The sequence below is a fragment of the Megascapheus bottae genome, chromosome 15 (assembly GCF_031878675.1).
Source record: "Megascapheus bottae isolate mThoBot1 chromosome 15, mThoBot2.hap1, whole genome shotgun sequence".
Taxonomy (NCBI): Eukaryota; Metazoa; Chordata; class Mammalia; order Rodentia; family Geomyidae; genus Megascapheus; species Megascapheus bottae.
In genome coordinates, this window is record NC_143523.1 from 25,482,975 (window position 1) to 25,508,133 (window position 25,159).

Here is a 25,159-nt window from a genome sequence, read left to right on the forward strand (position 1 = left end):
GACAACAGGACTGTTTGGGCAGATCAGCTGGAATCTTAAAAAAGTGGGAGAAGATGGGAGGAGCATGAAGTTAACATGAATAACCGTGTCTTATTCGTCCATGTTTTCCTCTTCTAGTACTTTGGAAGTGTTACTGAAATTATCAAGAATCATCAACACAACCCCCTGGTTCTTATTGACAATCAGAATAACACAAAAGATTCCACCAGACTGAAATACGCAGTTAAAGTTTCCTGAAGAGAGAAAAACGTTAAAATCATTGCTCCAAACATTTTTTTGCAGCTTTTTCCTTTTGAGGAAAAAGTTCCAAAACATCACATTTTTGGATTATGAATCATCAGTAGTAAAAGAGAAGAGGAAAATAGCCTTTGAGTTGTGTGCAATACTCACCTGAACTAATTAAGCTGATGAACTCATACTTTGGGAGGTAGTTGTACTACTAGCATTTTCCAAATAAACATATAAAAACAAACCGACAAGTGTATGGCATTTTTAGTCATTTAAGTAAAGACCATTCTGTTTTCAAAATAAAAAAATTGTACTCTTGGATAAAATAAAGCTGCTGGAAATTTAGTCCTATACAATGGTCAATTGTATAGGAACGTAGCTAGGCTCTCTTCAGTCAAGTACATACCATCATATCTTAAAATTTAAATGTGCAGAAAATGAGCTATTATAGATAATATATGGTATTTGTAAGTATGGACATGGGGATCGTATGTGTGTCACAGTTCTTTTTTGTATCCGCCACCCCAATTTTGTGCATTGTATAGAAATCTACTTTTTAGAAGTTCCACTAGATTTTGTTGTTAGCTTTGCTTATAAAAGATAATTATTCTCTTTGATCTGTATGTTAAATGGAACCTAAACTTGAAAGCAAAATGACAGAAAATCTAGATGGAAAGGCCAGTTCATAGTAAAGCATGCCAGAGAGAGCAGAAAAGCAGATATTGATGGGCAGTAAAGAATAGCCAGTATGAGCTGCCTTGTCCAAAGTCTTAAATCAGTCCAGCAACATTTTGCACTTTGTCCTATCAAAGTTATTTTTTTGGCCAGGAGTTTGGCCTAGTGGTAGAGTGCTTGCCTAGCATGAAGCCCTGGGTCAAATCCTCCGTTCCATATACATAGAAAAGGCTGGAAGTGGTGTTGTGACTGAAGTGGTAGAGCTCTAGCCTTGAGAAAGCTCAAGGACAATCAGTGCCCAGACCCTGAGTTCAAGCTCCAGGACTGGCAAAAAAAAAAAAAATTTTTTTTTCTACTATGTACTCTAATTATTAATGCTAAAATATTTAAAAAGCTAATTGAAGTCTAATTGTCAACTGAGAAACATATTGGATCACACAACAGCCGTCTCCTGAAGTATTTTAAAAGATTGGAAAGTGCTGATAGACTCAGACTCACTTAAAAGATAGGGAGAATATTAAGTGTCATATTATCATGAGTACAGTTGTGTTCAAGGTCTTTTATAGACATTGTGAAGTCATGATCAGTAAAATAGGTGGCTAATGACTGGTGTCCTTATAGAAAGAGGAGGGAAAACCATATGAGAGGCGTGGGTGATCCACCTGCAAGCCTCGGAGTGCCAAAGGTTGTTGGCAACCAGCAAAAGACAAGAGGAAGCCAGGACAGATGTTCCGAGGGAACATGAGCCTGCTAACATCTTGATTTCAGACTTCCATCATCCATGCCTGAGAGACAACACATCACAGACCGTGATTTCCATTATGATAGCCCTAAGGAGCAAATACAATTCAGACATATCTCACAACAAAGTCAGATACGTGGGTTTTAGAAAATGGGTATAAACTGTCTATCCCACCCATTTTGGCTGATATCAGGATTTGAATTTGGGCATGATATTTGTGGAAGCTTCCTTGCTCAGCTGGAATTTTTTTTTTTTTTTTTTTGCCAGTCCTGGGCTTGAGCTCAGGGCCTGAGCACTGTCCTTGGACTTTCTCAAGGCTAGAGCTCTACCATTTGAACCTCAGCACCACTTCCGGCTTTTTTCTAGATGTGGTACCGAGGATTCGAACCCGGGTCTTCATGCATGCTACGCAAGCACTTTAACCCCTAGGCCAAACTCCGGGCCTCAGCTGGAATTCTTATCATTTGAGCCATTCCTTCAACCTGATTGTTTATTTTTGAAAACATTAAGAAAATATGAATTTATATGCAAAACCTTTGAAACTTTAAAAAGAGCAATCCTAACAATCATGGGCATAGAAGAAATACAAACTAAAGGCATAGATAATCTATTTAATTAAATAGCAGAAAACTGCCCTAGCTATGAGAGACATCTACCCAGATGTCTTTTTTTTTTTTTTTCTTTTTTACCAGTCCTGGAGCTGGAACTCAGGGCCTGGGCACTGTCCTTGGGCTTTCTCAAGGCTAGAGCTCTACCACTCGAGCCACAGCACCACTTCCAGCTTTTTCTATGTATGTGGTACCGAGGAATCGAACCTGGGTCTTCACGTATGCTAGGGAAGCAATCTACCACTAGGCCAAACTCCTGCCCCACGTTTCCCTTCTTGAAAGCAACATTTCAAGGGTTGTAACTTGAACATTACTCTCTTTTGGTTGAAGCTTATTACCTAAGAATTCTTCTTACAAGCCGGGCGCAGTGGCTCACAACTGTAATCCTAGCTACTCGAATCATGGTTCAAAGCCAGCCCGGGCACTAAAGTCAGCGAGACATTTTTTTTTTTGCCAGTCCTGGGCTTGAGCTCAGGGCCTGAGCACTGTCCTTGGACTTTCTCAAGGCTAGAGTTCTACCACTTGAGCCTAAGCACCAGTTCCAGCTTTTTTTTTTTTTTAATGTATGTGGTACCAAGAAATTGAACCGGGTCTTTGTGCATGCTAAGCAAGGACTCTACCACTAGGCCAAACTCCCGGCCCCAAAAAGTCAGTGAGACTCTTATCTCCAATTAACCACTACAAAACCAGAAGTAGCATTGTGGCTCAAGGGGCAGGGTGGTAGCCTTGAGCTGAAGAGGTCAGGGACAACGCCCAGACCTAGAGTTCAAGTCCTACAACCACAACAAAATTTTCTTATGTAATACCTTTGTTAATGAGTACATACATTGCTGACAAGCTCCTTTAAAAATAATGTTTATACCAGGCCGGTGGCTCACCCCTCGGTTCCTGGATATCTGAATACTGTGGTTTATTGCCACCCTGGGCATGAAGTCTCTGAGACTCTTATCTCCAATTAAATCAAAAACTTTTTTTTAAGTGTTGTAATGATCAAAAAACTTTTAGATAGAACATCAAGAAAGTGATGTGAAAGCTTCATCAAACAACTCTTCTGTACAGTTATTCAAGTACATGCAAATTAATGATCATCTCTAGTAATTTTTTCTCAATCGGGTTCCCAATGGAGTCAAAATACTTTGCTGAGAACAGGACTTCCTACAGGAAAGAATTAAGCAATAATCCAAGACAAACATATGTCAATGATAAAAAGGAATGTTTTTTTAAAAAATCAGTTGTATGCAATATTCTGCTTTTATCTTACCTCCACTTCCTTCATTCTCTCCCAATAACTTAAGTTACTTCAATGTACTAAAAACGCACACACAAATGCAATTTATTTCATATGTAATCTAAATTCTGCATTTCTGCTTTATTTCATAACTGCACTCTCTTAGCACAAATAATGATCACACATGACCTAATTATTTTATTTCTTCAGTTTTATACAAACATACCTACAATTTGGTTTTAGTGCTTTAGAACTTTTACACAGATCCTATGTATTATAAGCTACCAAAATTAGCTTTATTTTAAATGAAAATCAAAAGACCCAGGCTGGGTGCTGGTCAGGCTCACACCTGCATTCCTAGCTACTCAGGAGGCTGATAGCTAAAGATAACAGATCAAAACCAGACCAGACAAGAAGTATGAGACTCTTTATCGGCAAGTAACCAAACCTTGGAAGTTGAGCTGTGGTTCAAATGGTACAATGCCAGCCTTAAGCAAAAAACACAAGAGACAGCACCTAAACCCTGAGTTCAAACCCCAGAACACACACCCCCACACACACACAAAGTCAGAAAACCGAAAGATTAAAACAGAATTTCCATTAAATTTTCACACAGTAAAAAGATTCTGTATAAACACAAATTTAAGATAAATTTATTGAAGAAAACCTTCATTAACAATGAACAATGAAATTAATGCTTACCATTCTTTAAACACCATATACATTATTAATATATACTGTATATTTCCCATCAATTCCATTCTTAGGCTCAATTTAAGAAACACAATTGTAACAGGTTGTATACAAAAAATACTCCACTAAGAAAGTAGATAAACTGCACAAAACCAGTACAAGTATAATGTGCATAGTGAGATAGCTTGAAGCATCTTTATGGCTTTCTTCAAAATAAACTATTAGGAAAATGGACCCATTTGGGACCTTCTGTTACAGTTGACATATGTAAACTGTTTCACATTTTTTAGGCACTTGCTAACATAGTGTTTAATCCCTGAAAAATGAATTTACAAAAAAGAAATTTACATATGAAGCAAAAGTTTTTAAAAGTTAACACAAGTAAAGTCTCATACACACCGTTTAAATTAAGCAACCAGTCTTATTAGTGCATGCACAAAACTAAAATGAAATTTTTATGTCAAAAACTCCTGTGCAAAATTTACATAACGAAGTACAAAATGTATGTACAGCTTTCTTATATACAGAAAAGCCCTGAAGTTTTTGATAAAGAAAATATTAAAACTTGAAACAAAAATCTTAATATCTAACCTTGTAATAGGGAATTCCATTAACCAGTGATGCAACAAAATCTGATCCAAACTAACAAGGTGAAAAGTTTAATGATTCTGGTATAAAAATGTCCATTTTTGAAATTTTGGGGCATGTCTTGAAGTTTTATGAAATCACTGTCCACATTAATGCTTCCCCATTCTCAAACATTACAATCAGCATATATCCACTTTTCTCTGTCAGTCACACTAAAGAACTGCTAACAAAAATGTTCTAACCTAATTTAGCCATTTTTAGATAACAATAATTATACAAAATATGACTTGCTTCAAAATATTATCTAAAATGTTTTAATTTTCAAGAAAAGCCATTCCTTTGAAAGCATAAATATTCCACTTTTTAAAGGGATGACAACTTCTTGGTTAATGTGATTAATGCCGGCCAATTTACATCAGATAAGCATAGTTCTGTGCAAGGGAATCACTAGAGAATTTGATCAAATTCAGAAAAAAAACACTGACGTTTAACTGGACTTTAAAGTAGAAAGGCTTAATTCTTTTCAAGGCTGCTCATTGACTGTAACACTAAACAACTATTCAGAGAAAGAATCACCTTGGGAAGGCATTATGATTTCCGACATGTGACAAGCTTAAGAGGAAACAAAAATAACTTGCTCCAAACTCTTCAAAGTTGAACTGTAAAAGCATAGTTTCAAAGGATCCTAATATCTTTCAAATTAACTGTAGTAGAGGGTAATTTCTACTACAGGTTCTCAGTATGTTTTTACAAGTAACGAGAAATCCAATTCCACTGTGAAAGAGCACCCCATCTTTAGAGGAGCTGGCTGGCTAATCAGATTCATAAGGCTGGTGGAAGAAAGGGAATGGGACTATCTATACCATTCCCCTCTACAAAGAGTCTTTAAAAAGAACTCTTTGGGGAAAATTGTTTTAAGCTAACTTCTCATAAGCATACCTTTAAAAAGTTAAGTCAAGATAGAGTATGTAGGTTAATTTTTTTTCAAAACTTATTTGTACAGGGATGGCATTTTCAAGTACCACACATAAAGTTTTTGGTCTTCCATGGAAAAACAATTGACATTTAAAGTGTTTAATTTCAGGAACTATACTGAAGTAGAAAATGTCTGTATTACGGTCATTCAACTCACTGTCTTCTCCTCAAATAGTTTTTTTCCTTGGTCATTTGGTAAATTATTCTAACATATTCCAGTCTCGAGTAGCTTCCATTAAATGTCTCTGCCCATGGCCAGCCCACGTATCCTGATTGTCAAATACTCTACCACAAAACCAACAGTTAAACTTAGCTTTCAAAACATTTTCAGAGGTAGTTTTCACAATCCTGTAATTGTTTTTGCTTGTCTTTTTGAGTGTTAATTTCAGCACAAATCTTTCTTTTACAGAATTAGGGGTTTTAAATGTTTTGTGCCTCTTGGGAAAATCATCAAGTGTTGTTTTAGGAGGACTGTCACAAACTGTTTTCTGTAAAGCACTGATAGTTCTCTTTGACAATGAAACCTTAAGTACATGCCCATTAAATTTTGAGATAGTTTTCATTACACTCATGACTTCTGGGGGATCTACATCAGGATGATTCAAAACCACGACTGGTTGGTTTCTCCTAGGACACTTCACTAGTTGTCTGGAACTAAAGGGGAAAAGCTTTAACATTCTGACAGCATCTTTTGCAAGCCTCGGTCCGTTGAGTCCAAATGCTTCATGGACATCTTCGGTTTTCGTCTTTGCTTTACACTTTCTATACAACACTGATTTCTTTCTTGGAGGCTCTTGGTAACTTTCTCTACACTTTCGTTTACAGTTCCTGTTTCTAGACACAAAGGCGGTTTCAAAATCTTCACTTACACGGGATTTAATTTTTGAAAATTTGTTTTTGCAAGTCTTTCTTCTATTGAAGCTCCTCTCAAATGCAGCATTTGTTTTACATCTTAATACTCTGGCTTCTGAATGGTCACTGATATATAGTGGCTCCTCAGAAGATTCCGGGCATGCTGCAGTAGAAGTTACAGTAATTTCATTTGCTGGCATCAAATCATCTGTTAAGAAAGATAAGGCATCTCTACAAGATTCTGGCTCTTTCTGCTCTCCACCTATAGTCTGATTAGATGGTACATTCTCTTTCTGCAATGGGATTGCAGAATTGCTAACTGATGGATTATTAGCAGCAGTCACATTTGAAACAGGGTTAAAAAATTTCAACAATATTTTCTGTGATGTTCCTTCTGGTGTCTTTGGCTGTATATTTTGATAAGAATTTTGGATTAACTTAGGCTTAAGCAGCTCAGTGTTATTTGGCATCACATACTTTAGAAAAACAGCTTGTCTGCCATCAGGCAAAAGGGTATAGAGAGGTGTCTTAGGAAAACTTTCCTTCTGCTGTTTAACGGAATCCAAGATACTCAACTTCACACCCTGCTGCTCTGACAGTACATTAGAAGTAGGAACTTTCCCTGAAGAACTTCCTGATGTTTTAATAATGTAAGAGCCTTTTAATGGCAATGCATTTTCCGAGTGACTTTTCATACTCAAACAACTGCCAATGCTGGAACAAAGTGCAGGTGTGAGACAATTACTGTTGTGTTCTGCCTTTAAAAGGGGAGTTTTGAAAGACTCTTTAGTCACAGTTCCATAAGCCTGAGTACTCTCAGTGTTGACTGTGGAAATATCTTCAGGCTTCCCATTATTAAATGTCAAAATCATCCCCGGTTTGTTGTTTATAACAAGAGAAGCAGGTCTACCCGGTGTATTAATTAGTGGAAGTGCTCTTTTGGAAAGAATGTGGACTCCAGGCTTGTTAGCAACTTTCAATGGTATAAAAATGCCTTTTGGAGTTTGAACAAATACAGTTTTTTTCTGTTCTAAGCTTATGAGTGGATTCTGTACACCTAAAGAACCTGAATTTTGTGTGTTGACTCGTAGTTTGTCTTTTACAAGCTGTTGTGTTATTATTGCATCTGACTGAGTTTTCGGTAATGTGCTAACACCTGGACTTTTCTCTGAATCTCTTCCATCTTGTAACACTGACAGTACTTGCTTTTCTTTTCCATTACATTTCAAACTCTGATCATCTGTAGGCATACTAACATTCATACTGCCAGATAGCAATGGGCAGGTATGATGTTCTTTGAAGTCTTTTGAAGATTCAACTATCATGTCTTCTTCCTGACTTGGAAGTGACTGCTCACAACGAAGTGGTAGGATTTTATCTGGAATGTCAGAGTCCTGCTTTACATTAGATTTCGGCATTAATACATCTTGAAGTAACTGGCTTACTTCAGGTGGCAAATATTCTGATGCCTGTTGGCTCTGAAGTGAGAAAACAGATGTGATTCTAGGCATCATGGGTGAATCAATACTACAAGTTTCATTCCCATTAGATTCTTCAGTCACATTCTCTAAATTCTGGTTTTCATTAGTGTACAGGCTTTGTCTATCAATGTTTTGTCCTTTTTCTGTAACACGCTGCTCTTCAATTTCAGCTTTCATTTTCACATTTCCACCTTTATCATTTAAAAGGCTAACAGACGGTACCTGGGTATCTGTGTTTGAGCTCTCCTTCCTACTTGGGGTAAAAATAGCATCATTAGCTGGCTGCTGAAGAATTGCTTTGCTTGAAGACTCTTTCTGAAAGTTTTCATACACTGCTGGTCCTGAAAACCTACGGCGCTTATTATTTACTTTTGAGTAATTATGAAAAGGTAATGATCCTTGGTTTGAGGATTCAATAGGTAACTCAGAGTTGACATAACTAATACAATAGTTATGCATGTCTCCACTAGTATATGCATTTGGCTTATTAGTATGGTTGACTTTATCTGGATTTTTAATGTTACCTACTTCTGAATGATGCTGAGCAATATGATTTCCCCGTAAATCAGTGTTATCTTTTGTTTCAACTTTTGTCATCAAACCCATTGATGTGGTAACCAATTCTGACGTTGCTGGTAGAGAAGACAGACTTTTACTGTTACCCACTGTTTGAGGAATATTACTCCTTTCAGATATCAAAGCCATTTCTTTTTCAGAAATTATTTTCCCTGAAACTATAGGCGATGGGCATAAAAATGGAGTTACTTTCATAGAAACAGTTTCACTTAACTCATTTGTTACTCCGGTTAAAAATGCAGTAGTGTCCAAAGTCTGTGGCTGCAAGTTAGTAGCATGTTCCTTTGCAGCATTTAAATGTGAGGCTGAAGTGTGTAAATTTGGTTTACTGGGAGGTAACAATTTTATTACAATATGCTGTTTTCCATCCACCATCTTGAAACCCATAAACTTAGAACTGTAGTTTGCAGGAATTGTTACTTTATTATTTTTCATCAGTAATACTGTAGATCCAGCAGTTTTCAAGAAACCTGAAGTAGCATTTGATCCTTCATCAGCTCTATTACATTGTCCAGAAGAGAGAATAATTCGTTTTTCTGACTCTGACCCTGTGGGCTTATCGCTATCCTCACAGCATAGCCGTTTACGCTTCTCTTCATTTATATGTTTCTGACCAAGATGGCTCTGATCTTCAGATTCAGTCTCTTGTGTTTTGCTCATTATATTAAGCTCCTGAGTACTTTCCTCTGCATTTCTGTCACTTCCATTGTTAATTTTCTTACGTTTCCAGAATGTTTTTGATGCACCAATTTTGTATCTTTTCAGTATTAATTTAAGACCTGCAGAAGTATTTGTAATCCTTTTGTTGTCTTTTTCCAGTTTTTCTTTTGCATATAAGTGTTCTTTGTGCAAAGTTATAACATGTCTCACAAGATGGTCCTTATGGGTGGCACCATAACTACAATATTGACAAGTGAAAGGAAGAGTACCACAATGAAGAAAGTGTTTCTGAAGCTCTGCTTTGGTGAGACACAAAAAATGGCATTTACCACATTTATAGTGAATTTCATTATGTCTATGAATATGCTGAACAAATGTACCAACATCCTGGGTGAAGAATTTGCATTCTTCACACTGAAAGTTGCCATTAACACAATGTTTGGATGTGAAATGCTTTGTCAAATCTAATAAACTATATACACGCTCAGTGTTACAAATGTCACACTTTACTAAAGTACTTCTGTGGGTTTGTCGGTGTTGTTTAAATACCTGGAAGTCATTTGCTGAAAAATCACACATTTCACAAGGAAATGAAGGTAATTCACCTCGATGCCACATTTGAAAGTGTTTCTGTAAATCATTTGGACTATACCGAGTGCCATCTTGGCATTTTGAACAGCTGAAATTAAGTATTTTTGCAGACATTTTTACACCCTCTTCTTCAGCTCTCTCAGACTTACAAAGCAATACACACTCCTCTACACAGTTTACAGTCCTTATATTTATAGATTTTCTTGCAGTCTGTGGTCTTCTTTGAAATAATTTGCTGTATTTGTCAACTTCATGCTTCATTAGAACTTCATTTGGAATATGTACCTTCGGCAAATCAACTTTTAAAATTTTTAGTCCATAATGGAAATCAGTTTCTAAAATTTGGGGTTTAGGATCTGATCCGATGGTATTAGCTACCTTATTTTTCACATCATTATCTTTTTTCAAAGTAATTTGCTCATCATCACAAATTAATTGCTTCTCTTCAAATGGCATGATGTAATAAAAAAAAATCCCAATTTTTTGAAAACTCTTGAAGATATTTGTAATTCAACAGGAAACAATAATGTTGCAAAACATCTTCAAAATAAACAGGAAATTTTCAACAAACTCACCTAAAATTAAACAAAGAACTAAAATTTTCATCACAAAATTAAAAGCAAATTCAGTATCTTTAAGTTCAACTCTGACATAAAGTTGAACTGTTAATCAAACACATATACTAAAACTAAAGACTTATTCAATGTAAGAACCACTAACAAAAAGTAACAGTTGAAAGTAAAACAATATTAATAAAATAGCACAGAATTCAGAAAATGCAACTATGCTAATCTAACTATGCTACAGTATATTGAGAAAGCTTTATCTGCACCTCAGTTTCCTCATCCAAACAAAACCATAGTCTCATAATCATTTCCAGGTGATGAGATTCTATCTATCTATCTATCTATCTATCTATCTATCTATCTATCTATTTGCCAGTCTTGAGGCTTGAATTCAGAGCCTGGGTGCTGTCCTTTAGCTTCTTTTTAGCTCAAGACTAGCGCTTACCACTTGAACCAGCTCCACTTGTAAGTTTTGTTTTTTTGTTTTTTTAAGTAGTTTATTGAAGATAACATTCTTCACAGACTTTCCTCCCTGGGCTGGCTGAACTTCAAATCTCATCCTCATGAATAGTTAGGATTACAACAGGCATAAACTACCAGTACTCAGCTTTTTTTTGTTGATTTCCAACCTCCTGAGTAGCTAGATTTTATTTCATTTTTTATTATATATATATTATTTATTTATCTATTTTTTTTTTGGCCAGTCCTGGGCTTGAGCTCAGGGCCTGAGCACTGTCCTTGGACTTTCTCAAGGCTAGAGCTCTACCACTTGAGCCTCAGCACCACTTCTGGCTTTTTTCTATGTACATGGTACTGAGGAATAGAGCCCGGGTCTTCATGCATGCTAGGCAAGCACTCCACCACTAGGCAAAACTCCCAGCCCTATTTTATTTTTTAAGATATGATATTGCTATATAATAAGCCCAGACTGGCCTAGAACTCCAATCCTGCCTCTCCCTTATTAGTGCTAGGATTACAGGCATGTGCCACCAGGCCCAACTTAAACTCTAAGATAGGATACTTCTGTTTTAAAACTGGGTTAATTTTTTAAATTTTTACTTATTTATTTATTTATTTTGGAGAGGGGACCCCTACTATTGTGTCCACACTGGTCCAGAACTTCTAGGCCTTGGTCACCTGAACATGTAAAATTACATGTGTACACCATATTTACTTGTTATTTTAAAGATTTAATTTTTTTTTTTTTTTTTTTTTTGCCAGTCCTGGGCTTGAGCACAGGGCCTGAGCACTGTCCTTGGACTTTCTCAAGGCTAGAGCTCTACCACTTGAGCCTCAGCACCACTTCCGGCTTTTTTTTTCTATATGTGGTACCGAGGAATGGAACCCGGGTCTTCATGCATGCTAGGCAAGCACTTTAACCACTAGGCCAAACTCCCGGCCCCGATTTAAAAAATTTTTATAAGGGATTCTTAAAAAACCCCATTACACACATGTGGTTTACCCATATACTATTAGCTTTTTCATTTGCTTAGTTATTCTATAACTATTATCTCATAAGAACTCTAACAAATTTGTCAAATTTCCTATTTAACTTTCTCAGGAATAATTTACATTTAAAATAAAAGCTTCATTCATCTAACACAAATAGCAACAACAAAAGTCAACTATGAAACTTTAACCATATCAGACAGTGATCTGGTTTATAAAAGTGATCTAGTATATAAAAGATTTTATATACTTAGTTAGTAATGGTTTCTATACATTTGCCAGAATTTCATAGTGTGGTTTTTTTGGTTAATCCACAATCTAGCTTTCCTTTTACTTCTGATAGCTGAGCTGATGGCTTATGCCCATTAATCTTAGCTACTTGGGAAGCTAAGATATGAGGATCATGGATCAAAGTCAGCATCGACAGGAAAGCATATGAGATTATCTCCAATTATCCAGCAAAAAGTCAAGAGCAGAGTTGTGGCTCCAGCAGGAAAGGGTTAATCTTGAGCAATAAAGTGTGGTCACAGGCTATGTCCTGAGTTCAAGCTCCAGGACTGGCACCAAAAACAGAAATGATCATACACATTTCAATACAAAATGCACTTTGTGTCTCAATAGTATCACATATCCAAACACATATTTCTATAATGCTAAGAACATAGATTCTACTATTTCTAAATATCATGAATTTCATTTCAAAACAGCTCATAATTTAATTTTTTCTTAAAAATAACATTAATAAATATCTAATAAATAAAAAATAGAAAATATTCTGACAGATGCTATAGATACATTTTAAAAATATAGTATCTCTTCTATTGCAACTCACAGTTCAGGAGGAAAATACAGTAAGCACTGTATTAAGCAGTGTTAAGTACTGACTATCCAGTAACCTCACCCATCCAATACATTCAAGGAATAGAAAGTAATTAAGCAGGATACATAGCAGCCAAGAAATGTTATCAAGTTCATTTACTAATCTATATATCCTTTCCTCATAGACAAGTCCAGTATGTTTTCAGGTAGACTTGACTCCAAACCTCTTAAATGTTTTGCTTTGGTCTTATAATCCCTAGTAAATGAAGATTAAGAGTCCTTTGGCAGAAGGGAAAGCAAAAGTATTTTTTAAAAGGAAGAGTGCTTCCATTATATTAGGTATTGCCAGTGGCTGAAAAGAGGGATGAAGTGACTAACAGTTATACAGTCTTCTTTGGGAGTGAATAAAATATTTTTGAGCTAGACAGAGATGATGAGTGCACAGTATGACAAATACAATAAATGCTTCTACAATATACACTTTAGAATTGCTAATGTGGGGCCAGGAATAATAGTTCATGTCCAATATCCAAGTTATTGAGTTGGTAACAATAAGCAACTCCAGGATCTCAGGACCAACGCCAGAAAAAGTGAAACCCCTATTTCAAACCATTAGCTGCGTTTTGTATCAAGTGCTTATAATTAGAGCTATTTTGGAGTTAGAAGGATAATTTCAGATCATCACTGGGCAAAAATGTGAGACTCTGAAAAATAAAGTGAGGAGGCGTGGTTTAAGTGCCTCTCTACCAAGCAAGAGGTCCTGGGTTAAAACCCAAATACTATTGCAAAAATGGAATGGAGGAAGGGAAGTAGAGAAGAAGAGGCTAATTTTATGTGAATTCTATCCTAAGAAAATATTCTAAAAACATAGGATAGGTAGTCAAAATAACCTAATAAAGAATACATGTGCCAGGCGTGGTGGCTCATGCCTGTAATCCTAGCTACTCAGAAGGTTGAGATTTGAGGATCTTGGTTCAAAGCTAGCAAATATGTGAATATTGGCACAAAAGGACCTGAGACTCTTATCTCCAATTAATCACTAGAAAATGGGAAGTGGGGCTGTGGCTTCAGGGTTAGGACGGTAGCCTTGGGCTGAAGAGCTCAGGGACAGTGCCCAAGCCCAGAGTTCAAGCTCCATGACCAACAAAAAAAAAAAAAGAAAAAAAAAAAAGAAAAGAAAAGGAAAAAAGACTACATGTTACTTATATGACAATAACCTTTGAGGGTTTTTCTGTAATATGGAACAACCACCAATAATTGAACTGATCCAAAATCATGTTATATTGTATTAAGAAAGCTGTATCATAGGGGCAAGGGAGTTTGGCCCTGAGTTCAAAGCACCAGACTGGCCAAAAAAACCCAAAACAAACCAAAACAAACTATTTAAGAAGTCAGATTTAATAATACCTTAGCATACTGAAATATTTCATCAAAAATAAGTGATCTAGCTAGGTGTCAGTGGATCACACCTGTAATCCTAGTTCAAATCCCACAACCAGAAAAAAAGCACTGCATGTTATGAATATCTCAGATAAGATAAAAAAGGAAAAAGAAATTTTATTGTAATCTGAATCTCCCAATTATTTATACTAAAGTTCTTTTTATGACAGTTTAATCTCCAACAAGGCTTATTGGACTTAAATGACCCATTTAACTCTAAAATGTTACTACTTCATAAAACTTGACCTGCCCGGTGCTGGTAGCTTACCCCTGTAGTCCTAGCTATTCAAGAGGCTAAGATCTGAGGCTCGTGGTTTGAAGTCAGCCTGGGCAAAAACATCTGAGACTCTTATTCTGGAGCATTTCCTATATTAAGATAGCAAATTAAACCATTTGATTCTCTCCCTCTCCCAATTACTCAACAAATAATAATAATCATAATCATAATAGTAATAAAATCCTACATGAGTAGGAACTAGGAAAATATCCCATAAACCTATTTCAACCGGGAGTTTGGCTTCGTGGCTTAGTGCATGCCTAGCATGCATGAAGACCTGGGTTCGATTCCTTGGTACCACGTACACAGAAAAAGCCAGAAGTGTTGCTGTGGCTCAAGTGGTAGAATGCTAGCTTTGAGAAAGCCCAAGGGCAATGTTTTGGCCCCGAGTTCAAGCTCCAGGAAGGGCAGAAAAACAACAACAACAAAAAACTATTTCAAGATGGTTGGTGGAAAATGGCCTGGTAAAAGAAGAGCTGAAAATAAATGCTGCCCTATATTATGTTGTAGTGTAGACTATATTGTCCAGGCTAACAGCAAACTCCTTGGCTCAAGCAGTTATCAGCTGCCTAGGTAACCTAGGCTGGGACCACAGTGGCAGTCACTCTGTGCAGGACCACAATTCAAAAGAGGAAGGCCACCAGGGGACACTCACCCAATCAACATTTAACGAGTATCTGTCTTAAAACCCCCTCTGGTCCCTCCCTCCTTTCAGCATACCTCAGAAGTAAAGAGAGGCTTCAATGGAAGATCAGGATGGAGCCCTTTTGGTGATAGGAGGCTCAGGCTGATATCCTTGAGATAAGAAATTAATTCAGAGCTGGGTCTAGAGGCCAGGAAAGGATGCTACCTCAGACTGTTGGGAGACAAAAGAGGAAATTACCTCTGAATAAAAATGAACCTTCTTGCATTCATGTCTACCATCTTCTGCCTAAAAGTCTGTCCTTGCTTAATAAATTTTATGTTAGGAAAACAATGAATTCTTACATTTCCCTCTTCTAACTAAAAAACTGAGAAAACTTCTAGATAGTCTCATCTCAATGACGTCACAGAAAACAATATGGTAGCTGGTTAATACTAGCTATTCAGGAGGAAGTGGTGCTGGTGGCTCATGCTCATAATTCAATCAGAAGGCTGACACCGGTAGAATCATGGTTTAAAGTCAGTTGGGACACAAGAGCAGGTAAGACTCCATCTCTAATTAACTAACAAAGAGACAAGCCTGAGGCATGGCTCAGCTGATAAGTCAGTCACCAATCAAACTGAGTGATAGCACAACACATATATATGGAGTTGTGCCTTAAATGTCTTCAAGCTTTAAATTTTATTCTTCTAGTAATGATTGGGGTAAATAAAAGAGGAAAATCCCAGTGTTTTATCAGTCATTTTAAGAACCTGAACTTGAGACCAGAATCTGAACTCTTATCCATACAGAGTTCCTCAAGCAGGAGTTAAAACTCTCCTACTGTGGCTGGGAGTTTGGCCTAGTGGTAGTGCTTGCCTAGCATGCACGAATACCCGGGTTCGATTCCTCGGTACCACATACATAGAAAAAAAAAAAAAAACTCTCCTACTGTTGAGAGCTGATAGCTCATACCTGTAATTCCAGCTACTTGTGAAACAGAAAAGATTGAGAGACCCATTAGGAACATATAGTTGACTGAAATGGCATGTGCCTGTCATGCCAAGCTATGTGGGAAGCTGAGGTTGGGAGGACCAACATTTTAGGTTAGACTCCAGATTTCATGGTGGGGTGCACAAACCTGTATTCCCAGAAACAACATAAAGCCTAAGGGAATGAAAGCATATGTGGCTCAAGTAGAACATCAACCTAACAAGCACAAAACTGTATTTATAACCAGTACAGGGGGAAAAACAAACAAATACCTCTACTGATTCAGAGAAAAGTTTTCCATCAGCTTCTTAGCTGTGATATCTGAGGCAATCATTCTTGTTTTTTTTTTTGTGGGTCATGAGGCTTGAACTCAGCCAGGATGCTGCTGTCCCTGAGTGCTTCAGCTCAAGGCTACCACCCTACCTACCCTTAAGCCAAACTCCACTTCCCATTTTCTAGAGGTTAATTGGAGATAAGAGTCTCAGGTCCTTTTGTGCCCAGGCTGGCACAAAGATCCTCAGATCTGAGGATAGATCCTCAGATCTCAGCCTCCTGAGTAGCTAGGATTACAGGTGTGAGCCACTGTGCCCAGCTTCATCCATTATTCAAATTGAACAGGAGGAAAAAAGTAACCTAAAAGAAGCTATACTGGGGGGCCGGGAGTTTGGCCTAGTGGTTAAAGTGCTTGCCTAGCATGCATGAAGACCCGGGTTCCATTCCTCGGTACCACATACATAGAAAAAAGCCGGAAGTGGTGCTGAGGCTCAAGTGGTAGAGCTCTAGCCTTGAGAAAGTCCAAGGACAGTGCTCAGGCCCTGTGCTCAAGCCCAGGACTGGCAAAAAAAAAAAAAAAAAGAAGAAGCTATACTGGGGCCTGAAGTTTGGCCTAGCAGTAGAGTGCTTGCCTAGCATGCATGAAGCCCTGGATTTTTGGTACCACGTGCACAGAAAAAGCCAGAAGTGGTGCTGTGGTGTGGTATAGCACTGCCCTTGAGAAAGCTCAAAAGACAGTGCCCAGGCCCTGAGTTCAAGCCCCAGGACTGGCAAAAAAAAAAAAAACCAAACTAGTAATTTCTTACAATCAGACTTTCTGAACTAAATCTGGTGTTTATAAAATCCTCAAAATGGCAACAGTTAAAAATGGCTCTTTTACAGAGGGGGATAGGAGATAGGAAAAGAATGGTTTTCTAATTTAAGTAACTAATATAGATACTTGATTTATTATCTTTAACCCATAATTATGCATTTCGTATATAAAATATTAATAACAAAAGTAAAATATATTACATACTAGGCAAAGGACACAAAGATTTGAATATACATTTTATGTGTTTGTGCATTGGTTCATGCATAATTAAAAAAAAACAGACAACCTTATTAGAATGGAATGAAAATAAGAAAACTGGCAATCAGAATACAAAAGGTATTACATATTTCTAAGGCCCACTGTTGGTCAGTAAAGAAAAAGAAGTCCTATAAAATACTAACAAGAAAAAGTATGCACAATCTTTACAAAGGAAAGTTCATATGTATCTCTTGGTGAAGAGTAGATAAACTTCTGATTCAATAACACTTTAGGAAGAATTATGCTAGAGTATTATGAGCCATATACATTTTTGTCATTATAAGTAAAATATACATAAAAACACATTCAGGGGCTGGGAGTTTGGCCTAGTGGTTAAAATGTTTGCCCAGCATGCACAAAGACCCAGGTTCAATTCCTTGGTACCACATACATAGAAAAAAGCTGGAAGTGGTGCCGAGGCTCTAGTGGTAGAGCTCTAGCCTTGAGAAAGTCCAAGGACAGTGCTCAAGCCCTGAGCTCAAGCCCAGGACTGGCAAAAAAAAAACAAAAAAAAAACAAACCCACATTCAATTCAATATATGTACTGAACTGGAAAGATATTGTAAATTTAAAAAATTTTAGATAGCATATTAAGGCATCCAAAATGTAATAATTGGCATATTTAAATGTATATATTGTTATTACATGATAATATATTCATGTGGTGATATAGTACCATGTTAATATTAAAACATTAATATTAAACTTGGGGGCAGTAGTTTTTAAACTCAGGGCAACTCATGGCTTCAAGTTGGTCCACTGGTACTCTACCATATGAGCCATGCCTCTAACCCTGCTTCTTGCTGAATATTTTTGAGATAAATCTGTTGGACTTTTCTACCTGGGCTAGCATCAATTTTACTTTTGAATAACCAGGACTACAGGTGTGAGGCACTGTCACCTGGCAAGGGGTCAAGTTTAAAAATTACTATAATTATCCAGGTACAAACATGATGATAGCTTGGTATAGACAATGAGAAATAGTCGGATTTGAATATATTTTAAAGATTAAAACTTGTAAGTTGTACTGACATATTGTCTCTGAAAGAAAAGAGATACATCAAAGATAGCCAAAAGTCTTGACTTTAGCAACTAGAAGAACTGAGCTGTTATTTACTATCATAAAAGGCTGTATGGAATTAGCTGGGAAGTATATCAAAAAGTCAATTCTATACATGTAATTACATATGTTGTGTGCCAGTACCGTGGCTTAAACACCAGGCCTTCAGCTCTTGTTCCACGTTTTTACCCATAGCTGGCACTCTACTGCTGAGCTGCATCTCTAGTCTAGAATTTTGCTGGTTACTTGGACATAAGAATCTTCTGCCTTGGCTGGCTTTAAATCATACTCTTTAGATCTCAGTATTCTATGAAGATTATAGGCAAAAGCCACAGGAGCCTGGCAGCCATGTAAAATTTAGTATGTCTATTTGACCCTCAAGTGGAAATTTGGAATTTGCATCTGCATACAGAATATAAAGGTCTAACTGGAAGATAAAACGTAATTTTTGTATTTGGAACAGGATGAAATCAAGGAGAGAGAGAGAGAGAGAGAGAGAGAGAGAGAGAGAGAGAGAGAGAGAGAGAGAGAGAGAGCGAGAGAGCAAGAGAGCGAGAGAGAGAGAGAGAGAGAGAGAGAGAGAGGGCGTGCGTGTGCGAGCAAGCAAGAGAGAGAGAGCGCCAAAATCTGGGTCTCCAGCTGCTAAATTTAGGGGGGAAAGATAAGGAAAAAAATTAACAAATGAGAAGAACCATAACTAAAGGTAAATCAGAATGTAGTATTCTGAAAGTGGAAAAAAATTCTCAGAATCTCTATGAAATTAGAAGAGGCTGGAATTGATGACTGGATTTAATGTTAAGATCACTGGTGACACTGCTGAGAACAGATTCAGTAGAGTAACAGTGGGGAAAAGCTGACAAGCATGGAGTGAAGAGAAAAGTAGAGCTGTAGACAATTCTTTCAGGTTTTAAAGGATCAAGAAGAAGTTTTGTTGTTCATTGATTTTATTTTCTGACAGAAATTGCAGTATGCTTGTCTGTAAAATAATCCACTAAAAATGGGAAAACTGACAATAAAGGAAATAAAATGCAGTAGTAAGATCCTTTAGAAGGTTAGAAGGGATAGAATTTAGCAAATAAGTTTGACTTGTACATAGAAAGCAACACAGGTAGAATTCATTTATAGTGGAAGATAAAGATGCTAGCTAGCATGTGGTTAACATGTGTTTGTGGGGCCTGAAAATAAAATGGCTCATTAAATCTTCAAAGAGACTGGCAAACTACAAACTTATAGGCTAAATATGGTCTGCTGCCTGTTTTTGTAAATTAAGTTTTATAGAAACACAGCTACTCTTTAATTTATATTTTAATCTTCAGTTGCTTTTTCATGTTACAATGATCACTGATAGATGTAACAGAAAACATACAGCACCCCAAGTCATTCATAGTAAAAGTTTGCTAAGTTCAATATAATGGAATTTTCGAATAGTTACTCTCTCCTTGTTAAAAATCAGAAAATTGAAGCTAGGTGCTAGTGGCATATGACTATAATTCTAACTGCTTTTAGAGGCCAAGATCTGAGTTCAAAGATAGCCTTAATTAACCAGGAAAAGGCTGGACGAAAGGTATGGATTAAGTGGTAGGGTGCCAGCCTGAATAAAAAAATTAAGCTGGGTGCTGTAGCTAATGCCTCTAATCCTAGCTACTCAGGAGACAGATCTAAGGGTTGTAGTTCAAAGCTAGCCTGGGGAACTAAAGAAGAAGAACTGAGACTCTTATCTCCAGTTGATCACTAGAAAACAGGAAGTGGGGCTGTGGCTTGAGGGGTAGGGCAGTAGCCTTAAGCTGAAGAGCTCAGGGACAGTGCCTAGGTCCGGAGTTCAAGCCCCATGATCCATGGGGGAAAAAAAAATCAAGCAACAGCTCAAGGCCCTGTGTTCAAACTCTGGGACTGAGTTTGAAAAAAGTCAGAAAAAATCTTTTTAAATAGCCAACTTCATTTTTTCGCTTATCTTTTTTGTCCCTACAAAAGTCACACACTTGCTACTGGTAAGCAATACTTTCAGCTCTATTTTTCATTGGTCTTTTTTTTGGGTGGGGGGAGCAGTACTGAGCCCTGAACTCAGGGCTTCATCCTCTTTTTCTCCTTGCTTTTTCTCTTGCTTCTAGGAGGCTGATGCTCTACCACTTAAGCCATGCCTCAAATCTAACATTTTTCTGGTTGAGACTTTTCTGCCCAGGCTGGCAAATTCTGATCCTTTCATCTCAATCTTCTGAGAAGCTAGGTTTATAAGCCAGAGCCATCAGTAATTAACCACTGGTTATTTTCAGGATAGGATTTTGTTTCATACCCCAGCAGGTGCCTGGATTGATCTGTCTATTTCAAACTTTCTGTTGTTACTGGAATTATAGGCATGCATCACCAGAAGCCGAGTCTGGTGAGAAGCTCAGCTTCTCTCTATGGAGATGGGATTCTGTGGATTTTTGCTTGGGCTCTCCTAGAACTGACATCCTCCCAATCTCAGCCTCCCACATAGCATGGGGTGACAGGCATGTTACTACACATAACTATGGGTTGAGAAGGAGTTCTCACTATTCTGTCTTGGCGGGCTTGAACCACAATTTTCCCAATCTTTCTCCCAAGTGGCTAGGATTACAGGTGTGAGCTCAGCTTTCCTTTACTTCTTATTATAAAAGCAAAAGCAGATTCTGTTAGTTAAACCAATCTTGATAACTCATAATCCCTTCAAACTGCAGTATTTAATTATTCTATATTCTTATCAAAATTCAATCATAGATCAAAACTCAGTCATGTCTTCTTCAAGAAACCTTAAATAGACAAAATTTCATTAACTTCTTTCCTAAAAGAACTTGCTTAAGATGAAATTATGCATTTATTTCTATGCGTGTCTGTTGTTTCCTATATATGTCTCTAAATTCCTTAAGTATTAGCGCTTTTAAGGTGAAAGAAATGTGAAGAACTTTTATGCATTTCTAAAATACTAAACATAGCATCATGTTCAACACATGCTTATTGATCTATGTAAACAATATAAGTGTACTCTATTAGGCAAAGTCCACTCAAACTATTACATATAAACCTTGACTATTTATGCACTTGCACATATTTGTATGTAATCAACGTACAATTGTTTGAGAATTGGATGCATGTACAAATGATGAATGAAAAGCACATTTAGTAGGTGGAAGAAAAAAGCAATTTATAGAGGATGTAAAATTCTACATTTTAAACTCATAAGAACTCTGTAATTACTAGGACACTTTCTGCAGCAATCCAACTGAAACTACTTTATAGACTATTAGCCAAGGAATGAAGACCACAAGCAGCTCACAGAATCAAAACCATGGGTACCAAAACCATGATCCCTAAGATGGATGCTTGGTGTTCTATCACCATCCATTTTCATCTCTATATGGCTTTACTTTCTCCCTCAATAAACCAACTTCTCATTCATGTGGGAAAGGTCACTAGCCCCCCTCCCTGATGAACAATTTGAGGGGGAAAAAAGCAGGGGGAGGGAAGGGGATCTTTCTCAGAGCATTTGCATGTCAATTCTAAAGGACTCTAACTAGCACTGTTGAATAACTGTTTTAACTGTTACAATAGAGATGATGTTAAGATTATAATACTGACTCATGGCCGTGACTGTGTCTTTACACACTCAGTTTGTCTTCTATCAGCAATACCATGTACAACCAAATTTAAACAGGAATTGGTCATTTACTATATTTTGCAATTATTTAACTTTCTAGAAAACCAGTATTTGTTTTCAGCTATTACTACCTCTTTTGTTTTTGTTCTGTCAGTTATGGGGCTTGATCCCAGTGCCTGGGTGCTATTACCAAGCTTTTTTGTTCAAAGTTAGCCCTCTACTTCTTTGAGCCACCACCGCTTTACCTACAGTTTTCAGGTGATTAATTGGAGATAAGAGTCTCTCACAGACTTTCCTGCCTGGGTTGGCTTAGAACTACAATCTTCAGATCTCAACCTTCTGGGTAGCTAAGATTATAGGTTTGAGCCAACAGTACCTGACCTATCTACTACCTTTTGAAATGAGATCTCTATGAAATCCAATTGACTTTAAGCTCTACTACATTCACATTAATTCTATTATTCAGATGCTTTTTCATGCAGCAGTACCAATCACATCATCAAATTTTTGTCACAATCTTTCAAGATAGAATAATTAAAATCATTTTGGTAAGTTATCATTCAGCAGCTTCTTATACTTCACTAATACATCCAAAGCTTTCACTCATTATATTTTCTAAATCATTTGGATCAAACACAATATAGAAAACTGAGTATTCAACATTACTTCTCCAACATTTCTACTAAGAAACAACACAATTTTACATGGTTAACCAAATATTATGCAATTTACTAAGTAGTAATATTAATAACTGTTTACTAAATAACACAAATGATAACATGGACTCTCAACTCAAGCTTTGTTGTTCTCAATATAGTTGGCAGATATTTCTTTCCCTTCCTTTCTTTCTCCCCCCACCCCTTTCTCTCTCCCTCTCCCTCCTTTCTATGGGGAAAGGGGCCGATATAAGTTTGAACTCAGGGCTTACTTGCTTGGTTGGTACTTTACCACTTGAGCCTTCCTTCAGCCTGGATTTTTTGCTAGTTATATTTAGAGATGTAGTCTTCTGGCCTTTTCTGTTCAGTGTTGGCTTTAAATTGGAATCCTCTAGATCTGAGTCCAAGTAGCTAGGATTATAGGCATGACACCAACACACAGCTCATGTATATTTTTCTGATAAAAATAAAAATTTATTCTTTTGTGAAAAATGGTTCTGAAAGGAAGCCGCCATCTGCTGGTATTGCTCATAGATCATGGTTATTATTCCTAAAGTAAATAAAGTAGTATAGTTGGCTTTACCTATTTCAACAGTAACATACATAATCTTTATTCCTAATTTAGGGTTATACAAATATATGTACGTTATGTATTGGGTGGGGAATATTAAAAAGTTCTTGCAGTGATCAAGAACTGTGGGATTTCAAGCATCCCAGGACCTAACTAACACAAGCAGCAAAGGACTGACATCCATGTATAAAGGATAGATAGATCATATTTTCTACTGCTATTTCAGTTTTCCTTAAAGCAAATATTCTTTGGCAATTTTTGTCCTTTTTAATTTTTCACCAGGATAGATGATTTTCACAGGAAAATAGTCACTAAAGTGATTCTCAAGTATCTTTTCTAATTCATAATGTAGATGCCATTATAGTCATAATGTAAATATGTATACATATTTTTTTTCTTTTAGGTGCATTATTTAGCACTTGCAAGAGCAAAACACAGACATTCTTCTGGCCATTCATTCAGCTTTGAAATATGTTTCTACCACATTCCTTTCCATTATTCACAACCCAGAAGCCATTACTAATAATGTCTACACTTTGAAGAATGACACAGTGAAAGTCATCTTTAGAATTCTAATGTGAAACTGTAAAATCAGAAATTACTTTTTGCTTGCACTAAAATGAAAACACAATGTATAACTGTCCTGTTGTGGCCCAAAATAAGGCTGTTAACTTTTAACTTATGAAAATTCATGTGTATGTTAACTATTTTAGATTTAATCCACTGTTAAAACAAAGAACCACTTAACAAACTATACTATAGAATTTCAGTCCTCACCTTTCTTCAAGAAATAGAAGGCACAAAATTTAACACTTGATAAATGTCACAAGCAGGAACCATATCAAGAGACAGTATCTGGAAATGAAAAACAAATATTTTAAAATTTTGACAGTAAAAATGGTCAGTTTTTACTAACAGTATCAGTGGTACTGGGGATTAAACCCAAGGACTTGAGCATATGGGGGAAGTACTCTATCACTTGAACCACATTCCTAACACTTTTGCTTGTATTTTGTTCTTGAAACAGGATCCCGAGCTAGCCCCAAATACTCTTCCCCTCAAATATTAGGGATTACAGGTATTGTTCACCATGTCCAGCTTGGTTTTTGTATTTCCAATTTAATTATTGTGCATCAAATAATTGAATGGAGAAAAAAATCCTCTGCATTTAGTAATAATGTCACAACTCAAACCTTAGAATCAAGCTAACATGCGCTGGGAGTTAGGCTTAGCAGTAGACTGCTTGCCTGGCATGCACAAAGACCCGGGTTCAATTCCTTAGTACCACATATATAGAAAAAAGCTGGAAGTGGTGCTGAGGCTCAAGTGGTAGAACACTAGCTTTGAGGAAAAAGGGCAGTGCTCAGGCCCTGAGTTCAAGACCCAGTACTGGCAAAAAAAAAAAAAAACCAAGCTAATATATTATCTTCACTTAATACAAGGTAGAGGAATTCATTTTACCCTCAATCACAGATCTAGAATTAGTATCAGGATCTGATTCCAAGTCCAATAAACCAAAAACCAATTTACCAGCTTTCAATTTTCACTTCATAGAAACATCAAAATAAAACCTCTTCATACTATAGATGTTTGCCAATTTCAAAATAAAGTATTTTTTAAAGTATTTCTCACTTATCTAACAATCTTATGAAAATTGCTCATCATGTAAAGCCAATACCTCATTCATAAACTACATACTTGGGATCAGACAATAAAACTTTAAGACTTTGTAATAAAGTGCTTTGGCAATAATCTTTTAGAGGAGTAGCTGAAGGTATATGGGTAATATTCAAGTCTTGTATTATGTAAAATGAAAAGAAAAAGTTGGAGTCAAGTATGTTGTATGCATGT

The 25,159-nt window shown here is 36.8% G+C and overlaps 2 protein-coding genes across 6 annotated transcripts in view; one reads left to right on the forward strand and one right to left on the reverse strand.

The window, feature by feature from the left end:
- The window catches only part of Blnk (B cell linker), a 31,052-nt gene extending 30,580 nt beyond the window's left edge, over nucleotides 1-472 (forward strand). The window contains exon 17 of the mRNA XM_090346162.1: nucleotides 118-472. Within this exon, the coding sequence (XP_090202288.1) occupies nucleotides 118-237 (120 nt within the window). The 3' untranslated portion in view covers nucleotides 238-472. The remainder of the gene's footprint in view (nucleotides 1-117) is intronic.
- A 4,420-nt stretch (nucleotides 473-4,892) lies between these two features.
- Znf518a (zinc finger protein 518A) overlaps nucleotides 4,893-25,159 on the reverse strand; it is a 35,349-nt gene continuing 15,082 nt past the window's right edge. For 3 of the 5 annotated variants that reach the window (XM_090346165.1, XM_090346164.1, XM_090346166.1), the window contains exons 2-5: nucleotides 24,086-24,163; nucleotides 23,010-23,194; nucleotides 15,169-15,304; nucleotides 4,893-10,472 (exon numbers count right to left, since the gene is read on the reverse strand). In XM_090346165.1, the coding sequence (XP_090202291.1) occupies nucleotides 5,938-10,353 (4,416 nt within the window). In that variant the 5' untranslated portion in view covers nucleotides 10,354-10,472; nucleotides 15,169-15,304; nucleotides 23,010-23,194; nucleotides 24,086-24,163 and the 3' untranslated portion in view covers nucleotides 4,893-5,937. Of the gene's footprint in view, nucleotides 10,473-14,456; nucleotides 14,538-15,168; nucleotides 15,305-23,009; nucleotides 23,195-24,085; nucleotides 24,164-25,159 lie in introns of those variants that run through there. The other 2 variants (XR_016537816.1, XM_090346167.1) reach the window with 2 other exon arrangements.